The following is a 26,184-nucleotide window of genomic DNA, read 5'->3' on the forward strand; positions in this document are numbered from 1 at the left end:
CCTGGAGGCCATCTCCTTCTATATAAATTCCTACATGTAGATACATTTCCATGAGCAAATCTACAGATAAGTACAGCTTGTGCCACAAGCACATAAATGCACAAAAGTTCAAGAGACAACATGCACTCCTCCTGCAGATTAAAATGGCAATGATGTTACACAAACTCGATTTTAAAATTCCTAGTGCTTATTGCATGCTTCCTTTAACCCTTAGTAAAAGTCTGTCCTCATACACACTCAGACCATATTTGCTGGTCAAAGACAGACACTGTTTTAACATTAGCAAACATATGCAGGTAGAGTATGAAATCATTGAAGGGGTTTAATGGAAAGAATGGATTATATTATAAAGAAAATGTGGAAAAGTAGGGAAAATGTATGTGAAATTATACACAAAATGAAAAAAGGAAATTATTTCAGGTACTCAAGTTTCAGAGACAATTCAGAAAAACATTTTAATAGCTTGATTCGATAAATAACATCAAGCATACGTAAATAAAAAGTGTAGTAAAAAACCATACTCAAACATACTCTTGGAATAAGAGGTATGTTGGGCTGTTCAAATTGCCACACATGTCAGCAATCACACCATATCCATTCTCAAATTCATATGCATTCTGCTGTGTTCCAGAGGTTTGTCTGATGGACTCACTATGAGAAACATGTATGATACAGGGGATGGGATCTGATAACATTACTAACAACAAAAAGTAGTTCTTACAAAGCAGGACTTCCAAACTCCAGACATTAACTAAAGACTGTTTAATATAGCTGCTGGGAAGGAGAAAGGCTTTCCAAATGTAAAGCCTAATATAGAAGGGACAGCTCAATGCCCCAGGCTGTCAGTTGGGATGTCTTAGGTTAGAATTTAGGAAAGCCTTATAACCTTCAGATAATGGGTAAAAGTCACAGCCTCAAGAAATGAAACAGTACCATTTCATCGGTGAAAACAAGGCAGACAATGTTTCAGTAATAGTTGAACACTTTTCTTATAAGGCAATGCAGCGCAATGAACAAAAGGCCAAGAGAAGATCATAATGCAGTAGGGAATAGAGGTCTGTCTTATGATTCTTTTGTTTTATGCACTGGACAGAACCATCTTCTCTTAATTGCCTATGTTTAGCCTGCTTCATCATACATTTGTTCATGACTCACATTCATCTCAGGAATGGGAATGACAAAAGAAACACTGGATATTTTTACTGCATATTTGAATAAGAAAAAATTTCCAAAGTAATGCAAATGCATTTACGATCCAGGTGAAAGATAAATTTTTGTCAAGACATGTAATGTTATACCATCTACAGCCATTTTGTCTGAAAAATTAATAAACTAATCTGTTTTGGTCATTCATCAAAAAAGATTACTTTTCCCCAGAACAACCTGGGATCATGAAGAAGGAATGTCTGTGACTATTTGTGTGAAAACATTAACCCTGGATGGCTTTGAAAAGTTTTATAAAACATGATTCAGTACAAACAGCGGAGTAATTATTGCCTTCCTCTATCTTTCTTTTAAGAATTAAAGAATGTGAATATTTTCCCACCATAGGCAGAGCACATTTACAGGAAAACAACCAGTTCTGCAACATTCTGCTATAACTGCAAAGTTAAAACTTAAATGCACCACTTTTTCTTAAAAAGGCATAGTAAAGAAACTACGGCTCACAGCACTGCATTTACACTTTCCATAGAGGATTTCTAACATTCACAAAACTCTTATCTGCTACTATTATTTCTAACAAACACCAAAGCAACACGTAGCCTTTTTCATTTAGTGATATGGATTAAGTCTAAGTCCTACACAACAGCAAAGATAACTTGGAAAATTAGCAAAGCTAGTTTACCAGCTAAAAGTATTACGAAGATAAAGTGAAACCAAGAGACTCATGGACCACAGTGTCTACAAACCTCAAAGGAACTGTTAAGAGATAAGCAATAAGTCCAGAGTGAAACAAAGACATAAGATAAGGATGGACTAACGGACCGGAAAAAATGACCTCTTAACTAACCATTTACTTACCTAATATTTACCTAAGAAGACCCATATTTCAGAAGAAACATTTAATCTATGAATTGATGTCTGCTACAGTTCCACAGCAATATGACAATGACTAAAGAAAAAAGAAATCTCCAAAAGCTGTTGGTTTCCACCTCTAGGATATGAGCATGTAGGTCAGAGCGGAGCAAGGATATTGTTCCTGCCTACCCTTGTGCTAGAAAAATCACTAGAAAGTGAAATCGATTTTTCTAGAACAATGACAGGGAAGGGAACAATCAACGTATGCCATAAGGCTGGACAAGATATATGAAAGCTCATGGGCATGTTTACTGAATGAACATTGAGAATGAAATACTGAAGCCTAAGCAAGTTTTTGAGCAGCTTCCATTCATCACTTAGTGACTGCAGAAATCCCGTTCTTCTCTCAGACTCTTTTTGAAAAACTATGTTTAAGCAAGAATGATATCTGCAATGAGCATTCTAGATCATTTAGTATCTAGGGATGTGAAAGTTTATATACTAAGTTTTGATTTGAATGGCTACTTAGGAAAAACACCATATTGCAATTTTTAACTTTGTCTTTATCTCATATACCCGTAAATCTTATTTGTTACTGGTATTCACAACTACTTTATTGTAACTAAAACAATCAAACAGAAAATTAAGTTTTCTATTTCACGTGTTAAACTCCTGAATTCACGAAGCTGCTGTCTCATATCCTCCAAAGACAACAGGCATGAAACAGTAATTCATGTACTGCAGTAACTCTGCTTTATGCTTTTCATATGCTGCCTGCAGGCACAGTGAATAGGAATAAAAATCAGAACACAACACCAACAAATCTTGTTCTGTTCTCTGTATCTATGCTGCTAGCTCCCACACTCTGACTTTTTATTACAGTTCCTACAGCTCTGGGAAGTCACAGACCCACAGACACCGTAAACACAGCAGCTCTCCTCCCTTCAGGTTCTCGTTCCCAGAAGGAAAGGAAAAATGGTACAAGCAGTGTGCTGTTCCCTCCCCATTTCAGAGGCTGAGATCAGTGGGCAGTGGAGAATTTTACACCAAGGACGCCAGAAACAGGTGTTATTGGGAGGTCTAATGACAACACTGGATGAAGATATATAATTTTATTAACTAGCATTTTGCATTCTTTTAGTATATTGACTCACTGTCCTGTATTTCACTTTGCTTTTTACAGCAAAAAAAGGGAAGCTTCTTCCTATAAAAGCAAAGTGATTCTATATCCTGCATTGCTGTGTTCCCTCATGTTAACCAGTGGGCATAAAAGAGCTTTCTTCTGTCTCCAAGTTACTGTTTGCAAATAAAGGAAATGTCCTTTCACCTCCCCTAACAATTGGAAAGTGTATGGGCACAGAGAACTCAAAACAGCTAGCTTTCTGCGCGTCCTCAGCACTAAACATATCATTATCTTCTCAAAATGGAAGTTTCCAAGGAAACAAGAAGAAAAGAGGATATGGGAAATGTAAATTTAAAAGAGCAAAACAAAACAAAAAGTCGGATGTTTATTTTTTCTGCTAATTTACATACACATGTATGCTGCTATTAAGTTGCAATTATGGTTCATGGGCTTATAATTTCATTCATATATTAACAGCACTAGTTACTTGGATTGTCAAGATCAATCCTCTGTCATGCTAATAGCTGCATATTCACAAAGGAATTCTTGTTCTAAAAGCTATTATCTAAATAGACAATAGAGACAATAAGAAGCGTCCGCCTCATCTTGACAGAAATAAATAAATAAATAAATAAATTGTTAAAGTCATAAAGGAAATCTCTATTTGAATCAGGAACTGAAAACAGATCTCCTTGGTATGTCGTTAATCGACACAAAGACTGTGGACAACTGCATCCACTGCAGGCTCCCTGCTTGAAAATTGCTTTCCTAAAAATTTTGAGTGCACCTATAGTTTTATTGTTAATCATGATAATATGGTGTGTTTTCAGCAGAGATGTCTGGTTTTGTGCTTTCTTAAGAAAGCCATCAAGCTATCTTGACTAATTTTGTTTTTCTGATCATCTTTTGTTAAGCTTTGAGCATCATTTAAAACATATTTGGCTGCAAGTTCAAAACAAAGAAAAAAAAAAAACAAATTCAAAGCAGTGAGGAAGGAAAACTGCATTTCCAGATAGTCTTTAGTTACTACTAGAATAGGATTGTTCATCCAACTTTGGGTAGAAAACTGGACCAGATGACCTTTAGCAGTCCCTTCCAACTTGAATTATCCTAAGGTTTTATGAGACTGCTGTTTTGGGGAATGCCTGCAGAAGTCACTTATGAATTGATTTACATGGAACATCTTATTACTGGCTTCTCTTAGACTAAGTGGAAAGGGAATGGCATTGTGACCTGTAAAATCACTCCCAATCGCTACTGTTGGCAATGACTTTAATCTGTTCACTGGGACACGTGTTATTTTGCTTGGATGAAAGCCCATTATTAAGAAAAAAAAAAAAATAAATTGACTTGGAAGAATAAAGAAACAAAATCCAAAATCTAAAACTCATAATAGAAGAACAAGAATTCTTAAGTTTGATTTTCATGTGTCAAAGCACACGAGTATGAGAATTGTGATCACTGTGCCCATGGCCAAAAAGAAAAAAAAAAACAAAACCACAACAAAACAGGCTTTCCTCAAATACAGAACTTACATGCAGTTTCCACTGCATAAAAGCACCTGTTCAAGTTATCAGCAGCAGAATATACATTAGTGTAATTGTATATGCCTTGACTACCTTGTCAAGAACTGCATAACCAAATGCAGCACGAGTTATAGTTCACTGATGGCTAGCAAATTAACTGCTATGAATAGATCAATAAACAGCCTTGCTCCTGATTTGTTTAAATATGTTAAATGGGCAGTTTCTCCCTGAGAAGGAATCATGTAGTAAAGTGATGTGATCCCCAAAAGGCAAAAAATGAAAACGTTTAGTTCCTGTACTCTCTTCTCAGTTTTCTCTGTTCTCTTTCGTGCAATTTAAAACAAAAACACTAGTAGGTTCTAAGTGGATACTTCAATGTCTGAAAGGTGTAAAGGAAAAGTTCTGACCTAAAAAAGCACCTTCAGTTGAGGCTACAAATACTATCCTGATCCCATTAAGTCTACACAGGTTTTACCACTGGCTTCAATACAACCAGGATTCCACTTCCTGAGAAATACAAAAGTGTCTTTTTTTTTTTTTTTTTTCATTTCTTTGCGTGGGCACCATACTTGCAATGACTTATACAGAAAACTGTGTGGTAGAAGAAGCCACATAAGTACTTGGAGTTGTGCTATGAGATGAATAGGGTGTCATTATATGTTTAACATACAAGGCAATCCTCTCCCCTCCCCACCCTCCAAAACAGAGAAAGGTATGAAAAATTAGTTTCTGAGCTTAAAAGCCACAGATTGAAGCCAAAAACACATAGCTTAAAAACAAAATGTATTGGCCCATTCCCCACTAACACATAGACAGCTGTGCTACGCATACATACCATTACAGGCGTTACGCAAACATTGCAGAGTGTTTCTTTGCTGTTGTTTTGGTTAAAATCATCTGCTTTTGTTGTTTCTTTCTCTCGATTACAGGAGAAACAAAGTGGAACAAAACAAAATACCTCCCTGGAAACTCACTTTTCAGACCAAAAAAATAGCTTATAAAGAGTTTCTAAGAGAATTTATCTTTCCATATAAAAGGTGAAAACATGAAGAAAGAGCTATCTGCAAAATATATCAAACCATTTCTGAGAAGCTTAAAAATGCAAATATCTGGAATTTATTATTCTTTAAAGAAATTTTTAGAAGTTATTATTTTGTGTACTTCTTAATTGTTCATTTAAATCTACAAGCTAGGACAAACCTCTGCAATTACAGTATATCTTTCTTTTATTACGGTACAAACATATACTAACAAATACAATTTGGTCCTGAAATAATAGTCTTATACATTTAAAGAAGGAGAATCCAGCACTGTTCTCTATGTAAACTATGAGCTTTCTATGCACATTATCTCCAGCCTGTGTCCCCAAGTAGATTTGCCTTCTAAATACCTACCCAAAGATACATTCATATACTACTTGCCTAATGCATATTCAAGCAGGGAGCTTGTATCTATCAGCAGAACCTAATTACGATAATTCAAGTTAAAAATATGATTTAGGATCCTATACATTAATGCCCAATAAGGAAGAAATTATTTTCCACTTTTTGGAGTCTCTGTGCTATGCTAAATTAAGCAAAATGATAGCAACAGTGACAAACCATGCATTAGAAATAGTTCAAAAACAGCAGGGAGGAGGGAGAGGGGTAACAAGCATTACAGTATCTATTAACTAACAGAATGTTCATGGAAATAGGGATAAGATGCACATGCATGCCAAAAGAATTCTTATCTATAGCACCATAAGAAAATATATCAAAATAAATTAATGAGGTGATGCAGCCTTAAGTATAACACCATAAGCATCCAGCCATTAGTTTATTCTAAAATGCATTTTAATTGCTCCTATCACAATGACCTCCTTTCACAATCATGAAAATGTTTTATATGTTTCCACTTATAACCCAGTATTCATTAAGTACCATTAAAGATTTATTTAACATCAAATGTTACCATACACAATTACAGCATAGATAAAGTACTTGGTGCATATTAAAAGAGTTTCTAAAACTGAATTCCTTCTTTATGTGCTGCTTCAGTCATTCTGGAACAATGAATACTTTTGACTTTATCAGTTACAGATAAGATGTGTTGAGAAGGCACATACAGTAAGCAGTACTAGGACTCTTCCTGTAAAGCTACACAGCAGAATGAGAAACTCATAATGAATCTTCTTGTAGGTAATACCATATCATATTTCTCACACAACCACATTACTGACCATGCCAATCTCTACAGTGTGTAAGGAATCTGATTACCCACAAATATTCTGTGGTTAAGAAACTATCTCAAAGTTAGTACTGGAAAAATTCCAACCCTCATTCAGGCAGTGGCCTTGCTGACTGTAGCATGTGAAATCTGACAACCAGAAAAACAGGATAAAGTTCAAAGCAAGTTTTCAATGCCTCTACTGATTAAACAAAGTTACCCTGTTTACCAAAAGCCGCCTTCTTTAAGAAGTGACAGATCTGAAAGAAGAACACAGATTTGTGGTGCAACAAAATGCGTTGCAGTAGTACACAAACAGGCAAAATTTCCCAAGAAAATAATTTCTTCTGTATTTTCAATATTTTACCTCTTTGTGAACTTTAATGAAGGAGAACAAAGAAGTATGTTCACTGAATGGACTGATTTAACACCAATACCTGTTGAATTGTTCAAAGTTCTTGAACATTATATTTAACTGATATCCCACTCTCAGCCTACCTGGTGTATTCAGCAGCCGAGACATCTTGCAAGAATAGGAGATAAACTGCTCGCAGTATTCAGCACTACTGGTAATGGCAGAAATTTGGTCCATCGTTGCACTGTAGTTGAGCTGCAGTACAGATAACTTTTCCGGGCTGCTGCCTCCCACAGAAGTCTGCATTTGCAGATCATGGTACACAGTTGTCCAAACTTTATCCTCTGAAAGACAGGGAGGAAATACAAGACAAAAAGTGGTAAAAGACTGTGCTGGTTTGACTGAAAGTGAGCTAATTTTTTTCAGGCAGTTAGAAACCTTTCTTTTTTGTAGCTATTACATTCACTATTTGGACTTAGCTTGGGAACAAGAAGTTAACACCCCAGGACAGAGTTAATGTTTTTAATTGCTCTGGTCTGAGAGCCAAGGACACTGAGCATTCTGCCCACAGGTGTGAGACATCGAGGAAGGAGGGCATGGATGGGGCAGAGCTTGACTGACATCCAGACTGATCAGTAACAGTATTCCATCCCATTAGCATCATGCTTCATATCTAAGAAGAGTGAGGATCTTCTGGTTAGTTCTTTTTTTTCGGAGCCCCGACAGAGACCTGTTCAGGAGAGTTATTTGTTGGAGTTTCTTTGGTTTGGCCTTTTGCCATCCTGTTATTTTGCAGAACCCATGGGCCTTTCTGCCTTTTACTCTCTCTCCAGGACTGGCTATTTGAGACCAGGTGCTCTGTGAATGGAGTTCGTGAGAAATTGCATCGAGTATCTCTTATTTTATATTCTATTTCTAGAACATAAAACTACTATTATTTTGTTTTTTAATTAAACTGTGTTTACCTCAATCCATGAGTTTCTCCCTTCCCTCTCAATTCTCTCCCCTAATTGTGGGGAGGGAGGGCACAGAGAGCAAGCGGCTATTGTGGTTATATTGCTAGCTTGGCTTAAACTGCAACAAAGACACACAGTGGAACTGAATTAAAATACAGCTAGGTCTTTGACAAAAGATAAAAATGTTCTGCAAGATACTTTTTTGAGGAGTACTGGAGAAGAAATGCATTGCACATGAAAAGCCATCATATGAGAGTGTAGCTGCAGCACCCATGAACCAATGAAAGGAGGAAACCCTGACTGCTTTCGTAGTTTCGATAATCGATACACTGTGTGAAGAGACTTCCTTGAACAACTGATGCTAATGGTGACTAATATGGAACTAATAAGGATTAGCTTTGATCAGAAATTGATTAGAAGGACATAACACGGATGCACTAAAGATTCAAGGTTTCTATATGAGGAAAATTTACTGTGCATGGTAAGTTGCGGTGGGCTAGAAACAGTGCTTTGCAGTACTGTAACAACAGCAATGCACCAGATTCTTATGTGATGACATCATTTAGTGATTAATACTGAAAACACTGCAGTTTATCAAGGTTTCCACATTTTTACCTAAACAGTGTTACCCGGAGTAAACCAAAATTACTGCTTACTGAGACTTTTACAATAGCAGCACCATATCACCTCCCTGCTTGTGGTTATGGTACAGGTATCAACATAAGAAATAACAGACGTAGGAGACAATGAAAATATAAAAGCTTCTGTTTAGTGTGGAAAGACAAAAGGAAGGGGGAAGGACAACCTCATCTGGTAATAAGAAATATAGTAGCATTGACTGAATCTCAACACTTCCCACAGCATAGTGCACATGCATGTGTGTAATATCCAGCCTACAATAGACTCTGTATGCTTTTTACTGCTTTAAACTACTGAACAGCAAGTCACCAGAAGTATTACTGTGTGCCATTTGTCAGTAGTTACCAGAGGAGACTTAATATGAGATGTCATAATAATGAAACAACACTCCACACACCTCTTGTTGGAAGATTTGTGGAGGCTGGAAGGTAGTTTAGAAAGGTAATACAGGAAAGGCACAGAAATTTTCCTTTTATAAACCAACCATTACTTTTCCTTATAGGGACATTCCAAAGAACCAAAATGAAAAAAAATATTATCTGAGAAAGACATAGGGTTTCAGAATTAAAACAATGAAAATTCTGTCAATATTAGTGATACTGTTTTGCTGGAAGAATACTATTCTATCACTTAGATATGAAGAACTTGTAAATTCAAGTTGACTATCTACCAGTGTAAAAAACCACTGTCTCAGCAGATACTTACTACATATAGTGTTCATCTCAAATAGCCAAGGACTGAAACAGGTCAATCCTCCTCTGTATTACTACAAAAGGCTGACAGTAAATGAAACAAATAAAATTCTCTTTTTCCTACAGATTATCCTTTAGCATATTACCACAAAGCTTCCTAGAAGTGCATCAGGTCTTGTCACTCATATTAGGTTGGTGCAAAAGTAATTGCAGTTTCACACGGTGAATTTTAAATCAATATAACTAGGTTCAAACACATCTTTATTAATCAAAATAGGAATAGGAACCATTACAATCAACACACTTTTGCCAATGAGAAATAGTCTGTTTATTCCTGTAGCATAAAAATCCATGCTTCAGGATTCAACAAACTCTTGGAAAGCATTTGCTGCATCCTGCTGGTTGTGGAAGCATTTTCCCTGCAAAAAGTTGTTGAGATGCTTGAAGAAGTGGTTTTTGGATGGCAAGGGGTCAGGTGAATGTGGCAGATGAAGCAAAACTTCATAGCCCGATTTGTTCAACTTTTGAAGTGTGGGTTATGCAATGTGCAGTCAGGCGTTTGTCATGGAGAAGGATCGGGCCCTTTCTGTTGACCAGTGCTGTTTGCAGGTGCTGCAGTTTTCATTGCATCTCATTGATGTGCTGAGCAGACTTCTCAGATGTCATGGTTTTGCTGGGATTCAGAAAGCCGCAGTGGATCAGACCAGCAGCACAGAAACAGTGACCATTACCTTTTTTTGGTGCAAGTTTGGCTCTGGAAAGTGCCTTGGAGGTTCTTCTCGGTCCAACCACTGGTCATTGCCAGTTGTACAAAATCCACTTGTTATCACATGTCACAATCTGATAGAGAAATGGTTCACTGCTGTTGCGTAGAATAAGACAACACTTCAACACATTTCCGCGCCCCGCCCCTCGGCCCCGGTCAGCTCGTAAGGTACCCACTTATCACACTTTTTCACCTTTCCAATTTGCCTCAAATGATGACCAACCATGGTCAACGTTGAGTTCTTCGGCAGCTTCTCTTGTAGTTGTAAGTGGATCAGTTTCAATGATTGCCATTGACTGGTAGTTGTCAGCTTCCAATGGCCGGCCACTATGCTTCTCATTCTTGAGGCTCTCATCTCCTTTGTGAAATTTCTTGAACCACCACTGTACTGTATGTTCATCAGCAGTTCCTGGGCTGAAGGTATTGTTGATGTTGCAAGTTGTCTCCTTTGCCTGATGAGCCATTTTGAACTCAAATTAGAAAATTGCTTGAATTTGCTTTTTGTCTATTATTATTTCTGTAGTCTAAAATAAATATAAAATAAGCAGCAAGTAATAAGTCAGTAGCAAAAAAAGTGAGAAAAGCACATTAAAATGATGTCTAACATAATGACATTTATTTAAGAATATATTCGATATCAAATGGCAAATTTCAGCGATGCAAAAACTGCAGTTACTTTTGCACCAACCTAAAATTTATCATCAATAGTTATTTCGTATTTTAAGTTTTCTGTTTTTAATTTTATTTTTTGCTGTTTAATACACTTCTATTAGTGAAGGCTGAGTCAAAGATATGTGTCTTGGACTCAGAAGAGAAAATGCAGAACTTTACAAAAATCTGTTAGAATCTATCCTGGTGCCTCAAGCTGGCCCCATTTCCTGGATGAGCCAGCCAGGCCTTTGCCCCAGACAGTTTAGCTGGTCCTGCAGAGAAACACCACTGACCACAGTTTTCCTTCCAGAGTTGCAGAGATGAAAACACGTCATGCTGCCAGCTTCACTATATTTATCACAAAAACAGATTCTCCAGGGAGATCACCAGGCAGCTTCAGAGAATACTAATTCACTTGACAGGGCTTTACAGTGATAAAACCTATAAAATGTAGTACATAGTAGTAGGTTTTCAATTCATCTATGTAAATCTCATACTGTTTAATGTAAATCTCTGAGTCATTCTAAAACCTGTGGCTAAACACTGCACTTCAGTATTTTAACTACATGAAAATACTTTGATAAACTGAGGCACACTCAAAAGTGCTTCAGTACTTCACCAAGTTCACAGAAATTTACTTACAGACACTGATGAGCTTCGGGTGTGATCAAGAGTAAACTTAAATTTACATGTTACTTCTGTACTCTGCCTTATTTTCCATTATTTTCCTTATTTTTCACTGCATAGCATCAGGCTATTTTGGATTACATGGAATCATGTAGAACCATGTGTTTGTAAGTGATATGGTGCAAGTCTTTCCAAGCAATTTTTTGGAGATTATGTAGGCAAAGCAGATGGATCCTTCACAGGCAGTACACATCACTAGCCAAATGAGATTAAATTCAGCAGGTGATGCAAGATGGTTATTATTTTAATATTCATATCCTTCGTCCAAAGCTCTATATCACACCCAATATTATTCTTGCAGCAAGAAAAAAAAATAATTTAAAAGGCAGAGGAAAGGAAGAAGAGTAATTCTTATTTCTGTATTGCTTTCATCACACTCCCAAGTACTGAGGAAAAAATTATAATTGTCACTTGTCAAGTTATATAGAGAACACAACACAGTTTTGTTGAGAGTCTGAGATGGAAGTTCACTGCAGATTAATTTCAATAAAGCATAGTTTATACATTCACTGACAGCAATGTCTCGTTTTTGGCAGAAAACAATGTGCATGTAAGTGCTCTAACATGTTAGTAATGCATGTACTAGGCCAGTTAGAGGCTCATCTTGGATTTCTGAGTCAGCAAAGACTCCTAGATGACCCATTAGGGAGCCATAGGAATGTCATGAGCAATAGGAGTTGCATTAGGGATCATGTCACAGAATCACAGAATGTTAGGGATTGGAAGGGATCTCAAAAGATCATCTAGTCCAATATCCCTGCCAGAGCAGGAACACCTAAATCAGATTATAGAGGAACACGTCCAGGCGTGTTTTGAATGCCTCCAGAGAAGACTCCACAACCTCTCTGGGCAGCCTGTTCCAGTGCTCTGTGACCTCACTGTGAATAAGTTTCTTCCCATATTTAAGTGGAACCTCCTATGTTTCAGTTTGCACCTATTGTCCCTTATCTTATCATTGTTTGTCACTGAGAAGAGCCTGGCTCCATCCTTGTGACACTCACCCTTTACTCCGGTCCCTGCGTATGACAACTCCACAGTTCACACCATGTGTCCGAGGGCATTGTCCAGTCTCTTTTTGAACACTGTCAGGCTTGGGGCTGTGACACCTCCCTGGGGGGCCTGTTCCAGTGCTCCACCACCCTCTGGGTGAAGAACCTTTTCCTAATGTCCAACCTAAACCTTCCCTGGCACATCTTCCTGCTGTTCCCTCGGGCTCTGTCATTCATCACCAGAGAGAAGAGTTCGGTACCTGCCCCTCGTCCCCCTTTGAGGAAGCTGTAGCCACCAAGAGGTCTCCCCTCAGTCTCCTCAAATGGCTTCCCCTCCAAATCCTTCACCAAATGATCTTTTACTAATCACAGATAACTGGATGAGCTCAATTAAAGTTTTAAATTAACCGTTTAGCTTAAATAAGTATGTTTTAAATCAAATTAATTACTTGGAATTATAAGGTCATGAGATTTTTAATATACTGTCTGCTTCATGTTACTTAGTTAGCTGAATTTGCTGAAATCCAAACTGCTACGACATTTGATACAATTCTAGAGAAAATCGCCTCGTGTAATTTAGTCTATACATTATGTTATGTTGAAGCACTTCCTCTCCCACAGACAGATATTATAGTAAGATTAAGTTCATTAAGAACTACTTTTTTCTTGAAAAAAAAAGAGAAATTACCACCTGTTTCCTCAAAAGGAAATTCAAGTTACCTAATTTATTTGCTGAAAACACCTTTCAATTGCAATGACTTGTTTAGAGTCCTGCCAACACACTAGTTGGTCTTCACTAAGAAAAAGTGAATTTAAAATTAATTAATTAATAAAATTAAATTTAATTAAATTAATTAATTAAAAATAATTAATAATGATTAGAAATTATTCACTAATAAAAAGTGGAATTAATTTTAAAGCTCCCTTTATCATCAGCTATTCAAATAATCAAATATTAACATAAGTGAATTTTCCAACTTCATATTCAACATATTTTGTGATGGCGATAGTATTTGGCACTACTCTATAACACTGACAATTTTCCGAATACTCAGTTTCTCTTGTTATTGCTTTTTCCTCAATCATTTGCTTGGTGCTCACTCAAGAAAGAAAACTTGCTTCTAACAAGCAAATCAAGTAAGGGTTGTTTGGCATTGGAAGAGGCAGCCCAGGGAAGTGGTTGAGTCACCACCCCCAGATGCATTTAAAAGACATGTAGATGTGGTGCTTAGGGACATGGTTTAGAAGTGGACTTGGCAGCGCTGGGTTAACAGTTGGACTTGATGATCTTAAAGGTCTTTTTGAACCAAATGATTCTATGATTCTCCAGTTTTCAAGAAATCAGAAAATAGTTTTATTTCTCAGAAACAATCATTCTCAGTCTCTCTCTGTCTCTGATGAAATATTAATTGATCAGAGGGTTTTTTGACGGACATACTTCTGTGACAAAATTTGGCTGACAGGCTTGATAAATGGCATCTGGTATGGTTACTTTTATCATACTCAACCACACCTTGGTTTCTGGTTGAAGCCTCAGAGAAGATGGCTTTGAGAAAACCTGAGCATATGAAACAATTCATATTCCTTTCACGACTGTCATTATTTACCAGTCCAAAAGGAAAGATTGCAAGTCCACAGCAATATTCATGGTGTGCTCTGTCCATCAGCCACAGATAAAATAGATGTGCTAGTTGCTTTAATCCTCAGGCTGATGGCATTTCTTCTAGATGGCTGTTTTCTTGATCACTAACACAATACTGACTAATTACTTTTTAACCAAAATGTTGCTGGTTGACAAGAGTTATATCCCAAGACTCTTCCTGTTTGTCAAACATATTCGGCATAAACTTGTCGGAAGACAAGCGAGGAGAAGTGGTTTATGCTGATGACCAGTACTACACTGCTGATACCTCTCACCTGTGCCTTCTTTAAACCAGCAATGTATATTTAGCATTCAGATAACATAGAAGGATGGGACAGTTAGCTGAAAGCTCAGTAAACTTCTGTGTGAGGCAATACCTATGACAAAGACAGGGGCCAGTAATTTCAAGATGTAATAAAAATTATATGCATCTCCATCTGCTGCTGGGTGCTCTGTATTTGTTGTTAAGAATTGAAGCCTACAGGCCCTATTGGATTTCAAACTACTATTTGACAATGGTATTGCATCAACATTTAGGAATGTATTTCCTTCACATGTCAGCCTGGAGACAGAGCTTTACTAGACATCATAATTCTTACCATTATCAGTGCATTTGTCACTTCAAATTAGATTACTGCCATGTGTTCTACAATATGCTACACTACAAATCACTCAAAAACTGTACAAGACAGACCATTTAAAAGTGCACTGCCTTCTACGGAGGATAAAAATTACAATCGTAATCATCTCATATTATGAGACCTCCAGTTTTATTTTCTGATAAGAATGTAGTTGCCATTTCAATTTCTGTTGAATTGTGTGGGATAGTACCACAACAGTCATTAGCAATGTGATTAAGCGAAGCATTTTTTGCTGCTATATTGTAGACACAAGACCTGTTGCACACAATTGATGTTGAAAAAAATCACAGCAGGCAGCACACTCTTCTTCCTCCTTCCTGATTTTTTTATATCTCTCTGTATGTGTATATATAGAAAAGTTTAAAAGTATACATAACAATTTGAAACTAATTCTGCTACCGACCTCAAAGGAGCTGCACTTGTTTTAGAGAACTGAAAAAAGAAAATCTGATTGAAGCTAACGAATGTTTTGACAATCTCAGCTGAGATTTGCAAATGTCATTTTTTCAGTAAAGTTACTCTGGTGTTAGGAAATCTATTGCTCTCATCTTACTAATGTAGAAAATGGGGTTTAGATTAAAAAAAATCCAATATCAAGAAGAAAAAAAAGAACAGTATGCTTATGGACTGAATTCTATTGAAATCAAAGTCAGTGAGTTTCTTGACCTATTTAGGTGAGAATACGATCAATCCCAAAAAGTAATTCAACCATTCCTGCGGTAGTTTTCTGCTTCTACTCCTCCTTTCACTGCTTCTTCATCAAGATAATGATGAATCTTCAAATGTGGTTACCAACTTCTGACTGGATATTTTCATTTTTGCTTACAGACATTGTCTTCTGAGACAATGAAACCGTATGTTTCCCCTTGTATTTATGTAGCCTCTTTCATGACAATTCAGCAACAAGAAAACTGTACTTATTTTGTAAACTTACTGTGATATTGAATCACATAAGTTTATGACATTTAAAATCCATATGTAAGAGACAAAGATGTTTTGCAAGATACAATGGAAAGAAGTGGCCAAAATAAAGTTTAAGAGAACTAACTGTTACCAGAGAAGTGATAATGAAATAGCCGTTCCAACATAGTGTGTTAAAAACCTGAATGGACATTACTGAAGTGGTAAGCAGAGGACAACTTCTTCAGATTACTAGAGAAGATTTCAAAGCATTCGGCATAGTTGCATGTAAAAAGAGTATCTCAAGAAACAAACACAGATCACTCATGCCTTCCAAGAAAAAAGACTGCAGCAACACAAAACATCGCTATGCTGAAAAACAGTGCATGGGGGAAATGCTTAAATCAGCTATGGGGCGTAACGTAGAAAATGACCTCATATAGGTGTTAACAGAAACAAGAGTTTTAAAACAATTATAAATTGAGAGAAAAAATAAACAATGTGGCACTGTTCAGCCATATGAAGGAGGACTTGGATCATTTAAGTGCCTGGTTTAACAGGTAGCAATTGCATTTCAGTTTAGATTAAGGATCATTAAGTAAGTCAAGAACAAAGGACACAAAAGAATTACCAGCATGGTTGTTTTCAGCACAATGACCAGAATATGGGCAAGGGTTGGATTTTTTTTTTTATGGTTCAATAACTGAAGAATCAACAACCGATTCCACCTTCTGAGAAGACACTTCATATATAACCTGGTTTTATACAGTTGTAGAGATCAAATGCATCTATCTCCCTTGAAGTGTTTTTTAAATCAATTACTGCCTGATTTTTTCTTTTATAAAACAAAACAGCACAATTCTTTAGCTATGATCCTAAACAGGGCTTCCTGGAATCACTAAAAAAAGTACCAGAGTTTAAAAAAATATTATTCAAAAGGATATCTTGAAGAAAAGGGGTCTTCAAAGTTTTCACTATGTTAGTTTGAACCTTAAGAAACCATTTTCTGAACTACCTTGACTGAAAAGTCGGGTCACTTTTCATTTCTACTCTGTTAAAGCAGCAGAAAGAAGACTAATGCAGGTCTCAAACTGTTATCACTGAATGAACTTCAACTTTCTTCCTCCCATGAGCTTTCGAGTGGTTGAACCCTTGGCATACTCTTCACTGATCCAACTTAATCATCTCAAGAACAACATCTTTCACTCTCCTCTCTCACATTCTGCTAACTCCTCTCCTTGGACAGACAGGGAAAGGAATACAGTGTGTTGAAGTAGTCTTTCTAATTATTCCATCAATAAACTGAATGTTAGGCAACCTCCTGAAAAGGCTGGTGTGAAGAATTTTAAGATATATGTTTTACTTAAGTACCCTGTTCCATTTTCAAGAATGCAGCTTCCTTTTAATACTGGCTTTTTGATTATTTGCAACTGAACACTGGGAATGAGAAATCTGAGTAATTGCATTCCTAGCCAATATTGTTTTTCATTTTGCTTTCAAAAGGCGTCTCCAGATTGGAGAAGTTACAGTTCAAAGTTTTAATGCACATTCTTGACAACTTAAAATAAGTTAATCATTATTCTGAATTAGGGTCTTTTCCAACCAAAATGATTCTATAAGCCCCATTCAAATTTAAGAATCCCATTTGAAGATTGCTGTGTAAACTTAACCATGTTTTTTTGAGGCATTGCCCAACTAAATAACAAACACTACTGTCACATGTAGTTCAGTGTAACATCGTGTTTATTGCTTTTTTGACATTTCGGCACTTGTTCATTAGAAAATCCAAAAACCACTTCCATTAGTTGTCACAGGATAGAGAGTAAAATGAATTTTATTTACATTGTGACTGACAGGAGAATTTTCATGTCTTGAATGTCTTTATTTCTAATCTCTCAAACGAAGCATGATTTAAAACTCCATAGTACGTCGCAGTGCTTTAGTGATTTCATTTATCATAAAATATCCATGTATTACTTTAAAACACATTCTATACAAAGCTTTTTAACACATTTGTGGTTTGAAATATGGCACAGACTGACATTAGGAAAAAAGAAAAAGCCAATTAGACTTCATATTAAAGTTGGCAACTTTAGTGAAGTCTGTCTAGAAGTTTTTCCTTTCCTGAATGTTGTGATCTCAAACTAATTCTATCTCAATCTAAACCTAAGGTAGAAGAGAGAAATCACAATTTGCTATGCTAAGTTACACAAAAATGCATAGCTTGGTGCTAAGAAAAGACAAATATCCCTCATGTACTTAGGAGCAGTAAAGGTCACAAGTTTAATTCTTTTAACAAAAAATTAAAAGCATTATAAGGATGAGGAATTAAGATCATGCTAGATTGACAAGAAACTTTAAACCTCCAGAAATTACTGAATGTGAATTTTTTCACTTCCATCTAACCAGAGGATGTTGACCTTTTTCGTTCTCATCCCAGGACCTACACAACCATCATGAAAACACGCTTACTCATTGCAGGGGACACGACTTTCACCTGAAGGGACAAAGTACTTTGATACAAATGGTTCTGTTAAGGAAATACAGATGAGCATTTTGAGAAACTCCAGCTATCCTTGCATAACATATCCTCTGAATGTAGTACCCTAAGTGTCATATACCTCAAAGACAGTTCTGTCTGGAAACAACATTCTAGGAATCCCCAATGTTGTATCAGCTGCCTCACTGGCTTCCTGCTAGCAGATATCCAACAGATTCCTGCTTTCAAAAAAAATCTTTCTAGTGTCAGAAGCCATAGGATTCATGAGAAGAAAGCAGAAAAATGTGTATTTCTATAAACATGTTTCTCCTGCATAGTCATTTATGCCTCAATACAGAAATCAAACCATGCAAAGAAATCACAACAAAATTCAGAGAAGAGTAGCATACATGAAAATGAAGAAACTTTTATTACTAATATTACTTTCTAATATTACTTTCCTTTTCATTTAACTCTTATAAATGATGTCCCATTAACCCAAATAACACTATCTACACATTGTCTCTGCTACTGTTGAGGCCCCAAATATATGACAGCAGCTAACTGCTCTCTAGAGCAATGAGAAATTTTACGTGAAAGGAAACATCTCCATTCACATAGGACAGCTGATATTTAGGGATTATAGAGAGTACCATGTTGGATCAGACAAGGTTCCACATACAGTCAAGTTGATTACAGCTTACGATTACATCTCAACATATTTGACTTGGGCCTGTGCTTTGGCTTCTATCAGTGACTTTTCTTTACACATACATAATCTTTTCTGCTGGTAAGTACACATGCATTTCACATAGTTTTCCTGGACAACTAGCTCTTTCACTACATTTTATCTAGAATTTTAAAGGATGCAAAAATATGATGTCTGGAACAAAATAAGTAAGTCTCAAGTAAAAGTACTGACTATAATGGAAACCATTTAGCAATCAACTGTGTACAGGTCTTCAAGTGCCTGCTCTAATTATTAACAACTTTCCTATTTTTTTAATAGATTTTCCAATATTTAAAAAATGGAGAGCTCATTTCCTTGAGCAAGAAAGAAATACTATATGCTCTTTTTTATTCAGGCAGCCCTCTGATTTACACGGGGTTCTCTGTGAACAGAAAAGCATTAAATTATCTACAGATCAAATTAAAACAGTGAAATCTGAGAGGTCTATTAAGTTTTTCTTGACAATCAGGCATATATATGTATTTATACGTGTATATTATTTTAAAATTTGTTACACTATGATAGATGATTCTCATTGTTTAACTACTAATATCATCCACTACAGAAGAAGAAATTAATCAACCAAATGCTGAAACGTTATAAAGAGTACTGACTTCACTGCATTCTGAGCAGCTGCAGAAACCCATCTGCTTGCAGGTTTCTAAATATAGGTCTGCAACTTTGTTCTGGTTTTGTTAAAAACAAGTTTCTCTTTTGGTGATTTTGCCTGTCAGCTAAAGCCTTCATATTAACTGCATTTTCCTGGAGAATCAGGCACATGTTTTGGTAAACCTAGCAATGGAATGCAAACTTATTGATAAGCATGGATGGACATCTTACGAGAGGGGCAACGAGAAACCGGTGACCAAGAAAGTGACCAACTGTGTATAACATTCCATTCACGTGAATACTTCATATAAAAGTGGGAGATCACGAGGATCTCGTCCCTTTTTCCTTATGGCCGACATTAGGAGAGGACCTTGCTAGTCGTCCCTGCGAACTGAGGCCTAGTGACAGACTGAATCCAGCTCCGGTTGGCTGCAGAGTCCAGTCCAGGACTTTGGGTGTCAGCTCTGCAGTTGCTGAGACTTTCAAGATTGGTTTTGTATATTTTGTATTATTTTCTCCATTCTTATTAGTAGCATTAGTAAAACACTGTTTATTTTTCCAACTCTCTTCTCTCTGTCCTTCTTTTCCTCCCGATCGCCTGTCCTGAGTGGGAAGGGGGGAGAGGGAGGGGCTAAAAGGGGGAAGTGGCGGGGGAGAGGGGGTTAACAATACATCTTCCAGGGTTTTATTGTCACCCCGCAATCTTAACCCTCGACAAACTTGCACAACTAACAATGCGCATTTATTTCTTCCATACCATTTGAACGATTTCAAATACACACAAAATTTTGGTGCAGAAACCAAAAGTGAACACAAGTTTTCCCCAATTAATTCAATGGGCCAGCAGCTTCATTCTACTTCTGCAAAAGAGATTTGTCTGGGAAGTGGCTGAGATCGGCCTCCCCTGGGACCTCCACCCCCGCCATCTCCTGCTGAGGACCCAGTGGACATCTCAGCTCAGTCTGGGGCCCTCAGACCCTGCCTGAGACATGCTGTAGGTGTGTGTGTCCATCTCTGCCCCTGACTCCTGGATGGGCCTTGGCCCTGCTTGGCAGAAAGATGCTCTCCTGGATGGGACCCTCAGGCCTAGATAGCATAGTGTAATACAATATAACATAACTATTCTATTCCATGTACTCACTGTGAGTAGTAAAATGACTGCTATTTGGGTGAAATGCCGGAAGATTTTCAGCTGCAAAGACACGTCCAAGGACACAAATCTCAAAGCAGTCCTTGTTTCCTGAAGAGGGAGACCTTGAGAAATGAGGATTGGTACCAACCACACACACACAGAAGAAGAGGTGCGCTGGACCATGGGTTATTTTTCAAAGTAGGACACATCTTGAAGGCACACTTTTTGCATTCCAAATTTACTCAGCTGTGCTTCTTGGCCAGTGATGCGTGACAAGCCTTCTTGCACCCGCCTTGTGCTTGTGTTGCACGCAGGGAGAGACGAAAAGTGGCAGCTCCAGATGCAGCAGCAAGCCTGGGGCCCTTCCAAGCACAGCAGGCTGTTTTGTACCAGCAAGAGCCTCTGGGGAAATGGAGCCTGGGAAACAGCAGAGCTCACTCCTGCTAAAAACTTGCACTGGCCAAGTGAGCCAGAGAGCACCAGGGCATGAGTGGTGCCTTGGAGGTGCAAGAGCAGTGGGCAGGAACAGAGCCAAAAGGGCCCAGAGGAGCCCTAACAAGGGGTTGTGCTCAATGCTACCTAGGAGGGCAAAAACCCCCAGGGACAAGTGCCAATCTGCCCTGGCGGGAAATTCCTTCCTGACCCCAGTGCTGGTGATTGGCTGTTCCATGAGCATGTGAGACCTGACTCCTCATTCCACAGGCCAGTCACAACTCCCTGGAGATGCCTGAGCCCCCTTCTCCCTCAACCTGAAGCCATCTTCTGGGAGTGCTGAAGTGCCTCCAGCTGGATTAGCTTCAGGGGCAGCAATGTTTCTCAAGCCTTGCAAGACAGCAGGAGGTTCTCCAAAGCACTGGGACCCCTGGCAACCTCTCTGCATCCCATTTCATATGGCTGCTGCCCCTGGCTGTGCAGAGGATGAGGATGGTGAGCCGTACACTGCTCCTCAAGAACACATTCCCTTAGTCTTGCCACTGCTCTCCAGCTGAAAAGGATTTCCATCCATCAGATGGATGCTCCCTGCCTGCTTTGTCTCCCCAGGTGCCCCTCCGTAATAGGTTTGAGGCCCTGGATCTTGAAGAAGAGGTAGGTGCTAAATTCTGCCCAGGAGTGGATGATGAGCGAGTTGAGAGTGTATGGGTCAGGATCAAGGGGCAGGCTGGCAGGGGTGACACTGTTGTGGGTGTCTGTTACAGGCCACCAGATCAGAGTGAGGAAGTTGACGAGGCCTTCAACAGGCAGCTGAGAGCGGCCTCACAATTACAGGCCCTGGTTATCGTGGGGGATTTTAACTTCCCTGATGTTTGCTGGAAGGACCATTCAGCCAGCCAGCCACAGTCCAGGAGGTTCCTCCAGTGCATTGATGAGAACTTCCTCATGCAGATGGTGGAGGAGCCGACTAGGAGAGGTGCACTGCTGGATCTCATCCTCACTAACAAGGAGGGTCTGGTCGAAGCAGTAAAGGTTGAGGGCTGCCTGGGTTGCAGTGACCACGAGATGGTGGAGTTCAGCATCTTGTGTGGCAGGAACAGAATAGCAAGTAGAATTGCAACCCTGGACTTTAGCAGGGCTAACTTTGGCCTTTTCAAGCAATTGCTGGGGGAAATCCCATGGGCAAGACTGCTTGAAGGAAAAGAGGCCCAAGAGAGCTGGATTGCATTCAGAGATTGCTTCTTCCATGCTCAGGATCAGAGCATCCCCACATGTAGGAAGTCAAGGAAGGGAGCCAGGAGGCCTGCGTGGTTGAATAGGGATCTGTTGGGTATGCTCAAGCAGAAGAGGAGAGTTTACAGGTCATGGAAGCAGGGGCTGGCCACTTGGGAGGAATATAAGGCTGCTGTTAGAGGATGTAGGAAGGCAGCTAGGATAGCCAAGGCCTCCTTAGAATTACAGCTGGCGAGAGGGGTCAAGGACAGCAAAAAGAACTTTTTCAAATACATAGCGGATAAAACTAATACCAGGGGCAACGTAGGCCCACTGATGAATGGGGTGAGTGCCCTGGTGGCAGAAGATACAGAGAAGGCAGAATTACTGAATGCCTTCTTTGTCTCTGTCTACTCTGCTGGAGGCTGTCCTGGGGAGCCCTGTACCCCTGAGACCCTGGATGAAGCCAGGTCAATGGAGGAGTTTGCTTTAATCAATGGGGACTGGGTTAGGGAGCAATTAAATAGTCTGGACATCCATAAATCCATGGGTCCAGATGGGATGCATCCGCAGGTGCTGAGAGAGCTGGCTGAGGTCATTGCTGGACCGTTCTCCATCATCTTTGCCAAGTCTTGGGAAACGGGAGAGGTGCCCGAGGATTGGAGGAAAGCAAATGTCACTCCAGTCTTCAAAAAGGGCAAGAAGGAGGACCCAGGTAATTATAGACCGGTCAGCCTCACCTCTGTCCCTGGGAAAGTAATGGAACAGCTTATCCTTGGTGCCATCTCAAGGCATATCAAGGATAAGAGGGTTATTAGGGGCAGTCAGCATGGCTTTACCAAGGGTAGGTCATGCTTGACCAACCTCATAGCCTTTTATGAGAATGTAACAAGGTGGATGGATGATGGCAGAGTGGTGGATGTGGTCTACCTTGACTTCAGTAAAGCCTTTGACACAGTCTCCCACAGCATCCTGGTTGCTAAGTTGAGGAGGTGTGGTCTAGACAACAGAGTAGTGAGGTGGGTTACAAACTGGCTTAAGGAGAGAAGCCAGAGAGTGGTAGTCAATGGTGCGGAGTCTAGTTGGAGGCCAGTATCTAGTGGAGTGCCTCAGGGGTCAGTACTGGGGCCAGTATTATTCAATATATTCATTAACGATTTAGACGAGGGAATAGAGTGTACTATCAGCAAGTTTGCTGATGACACTAAGCTGGGAGGAGTGGCTGGCACGCCAGAAGGCTGTGCTGCCATCCAGCGAGACCTGGACAGGCTGGAGAGTTGGGCAGGGAATAACCTAATGAAATTTAACAAGGAAAAGTGTAGAGTCCTTCATCTGGGCAGGAACAACCCCAGGTTCCAGTATAGGTTGGGAAATTACATATTAGAGAGCAGTGTAGGGGAAAGGGACCTGGGGGTCCTGGTGGACAACAGGATGACCATGAGCCAGCACTGTGCCCTTGTGGCCAGGAAGGCCAATGGCATCCTGGGGTGTATTACAAGGGGGGTGGTTAGCAGGTCAAGAGAGGTTCTCCTTCCCCTCTACTCTGCCCTGGTGAGACCACATCTGGAATATTGTGTCCAGTTCTGGGCCCCTCAGTTCAAGAAGGACAGGGAACTGCTGGAGAGGGTCCAGCATAGGGCAACAAAGATGATTAAGGGAGTGGAGCACCTCCCTTATGAGGAAAGGCTGAGGGAGCTGGGTTTCTTTAGTTTGGAGAAGAGGAGACTGAGGGGTGACCTTATTAATGTTTATAAATATATAAAGGGTAAGTGCCATGAGGATGGAGCCAGGCTCTTCTCATTGGCAAACAATGATAGGACAAGGGGTAATGGGATCAAGCTGGAACACAAGAGGTTCCACTTAAATTTGAGAAAAAACTTCTTCTCAGTAAGGCTGACAGAGCACTGGAACAGGCTGCCCAGGGCGGTTGTGGAGTCTCCTTCTCTGGAGACATTCAAGACCCACCTGGACATGTTCCTGTGCAACCTCACCTAGGCGTTCCTGCTCCAGCAGGAGGATTGGACTAGATGATCTTTTGAGGTCCCTTCCAATCCCAAACATACTGTGATACTGTGATACTGTGAGATGAGCTTTGAAGGTGGCCCCACTGGAAGCTGACCTTGCAGCAGAGAACCTCCAGCAGCCTCATCCAGCTTCCTCCAATCATCCTTCCTCAGCCCCCACCAAGTGATTCCACTGGCTCCTCAAGGACTTCTCAAATGTCTTCAGGCTGTCCCCAGGCCAGCTCTGGCAGCTGACACAGGAGGATGGTCCCTTTTATCCTGTGCTGGGGCATTGTGACTGCTGTGTTGCCGGGTGGTTGCACTGTGACGTGGGGGTGACAGGTCCCCCTGTGCAGCCCTGCCTGCCATCCCTGGCCCCACCATGCTTCAGAGTTAGGCCTTTGGGGTGCTGGCCCCAGGCAGCTCCCGTGTACAGGAGGCCCCGGGGACTGTCCCTGCCCTTGGTGACCAGGCACCAGGCACAGCTGCTGGGCAGCTCTGTACATTCATCTTTACATGCAGAATACGCAAAGAAGGGCATTTATACCTTAGAAATTCCTTTGGCTGTGGGCACGCAAGAGGTGGGAAAAACAGGCTTCTGACTCCCTCTGCAAAAACTTTGCAGAGATGTAGACAGCATGCAGGATTTCCTCCCTATTCCTTACCAAATCCTCAAGAGGCATTTACTACTAGACCGTTTTGTTGAAGTAATCCTCATGGAAAGAAGTCCTGAGTTGTCTTGTGTTCTTGACCATCTTTTTCCTTGCACTTCAGTAGCTATTTTCTTCCTTTGGCCTTCACCCTTGACATCTTTCTTGAAAGTGATGCTAGTCCTCTCAGTCTAGTTGTCTCCTTCTGTAAGCACTCCATGCTCCTGATCAACTGCTTAGGCTTTGTCTGCCTCCAACACAGATGGAAGTGATCTTACTTGAACCTGAGGAATCAGAAAGGTTCCCCAGTGGCACAGCTGAGTTCTCACCAGGGCTTTACACAATGGTTGGCTTTCTTATGGAGATATCTTGCCTGACACACAAGAATGCCTTTGCCTGTATCCCATTCGTGGCTCACAGTCAGCCTGGAATCTGCTCATGCCTCCAGGAATGTTTTCCTACTCTGATGTTTCCAAACCGGAGAAAAAACTCATGGCGCTCATGCTGACATTGTGTTACCTGCAGTTCTCTTAATCACCAGATCAATATTAGCAATGAAACATCTTCAAGTAGAAGCCAGTGCTTCTGACAGAAACATATTTATACGAGTTCAAGTGAGAGAACTCTGCATGCTCAGGCTTTGGAGAGCTAAGTCCACTTTGCCTTCCCGTTCCCCCATCTTGCCTGCCAATCAGTTTCTGTGGAACATCCATGCCTCTGTGAGAGCACTAATTCCTCTTCACAGACTACTGCTATGAAAAAAGGAATCCAATTGAGAAGTGATGGTCATAGCTTTCCAATATAGTAATTTACAACCCTGCTATTTCAAATTATTTTGTGACAGTATTTGGTCCTATTAGTACTGACAAACATATTTAATATTTTTTTTTATCATTACTGACAGGTTTATTCTACTGCAGTCAGACAATGCTGGTCTGAAAGAAAATCTACAGTGATTTCTACTTGTGATGCACAGTGTATCCCAAACCGGAGCGAAAAAGCTAATCTCTTCAGGGAAATACCTTGAGGTTTAGAGTACTGCTTTGGCAGAAAACACAGTAATAGTTTTTGGAAGGGAAAGGAATCATTTATTCTCACTTTCTTAAATTGCTTAATATTCAATGCTTCAGTGTGTGCAATTAG

At 39.6% G+C, this 26,184-nt stretch overlaps 1 protein-coding gene across 1 annotated transcript in view; it reads right to left on the bottom strand.

Moving 5' to 3' along the window:
- Window positions 1–26,184, bottom strand: part of CNTNAP2 (contactin associated protein 2) — a gene marked incomplete at its 3' end in the record, with an annotated part of 1,137,334 nt that overhangs the window by 332,358 nt on the left and 778,792 nt on the right. Inside the window, exon 13 of the mRNA XM_080338877.1 lies at window positions 7,375–7,575. Within this exon, the coding sequence (XP_080195003.1) occupies window positions 7,375–7,575 (201 nt within the window). The remainder of the gene's footprint in view (window positions 1–7,374; window positions 7,576–26,184) is intronic.

The sequence above is a fragment of the Nesoenas mayeri genome, assembly GCF_963082525.1.
Source record: "Nesoenas mayeri genome assembly, chromosome: 2".
NCBI lineage: Eukaryota > Metazoa > Chordata > Aves > Columbiformes > Columbidae > Nesoenas > Nesoenas mayeri.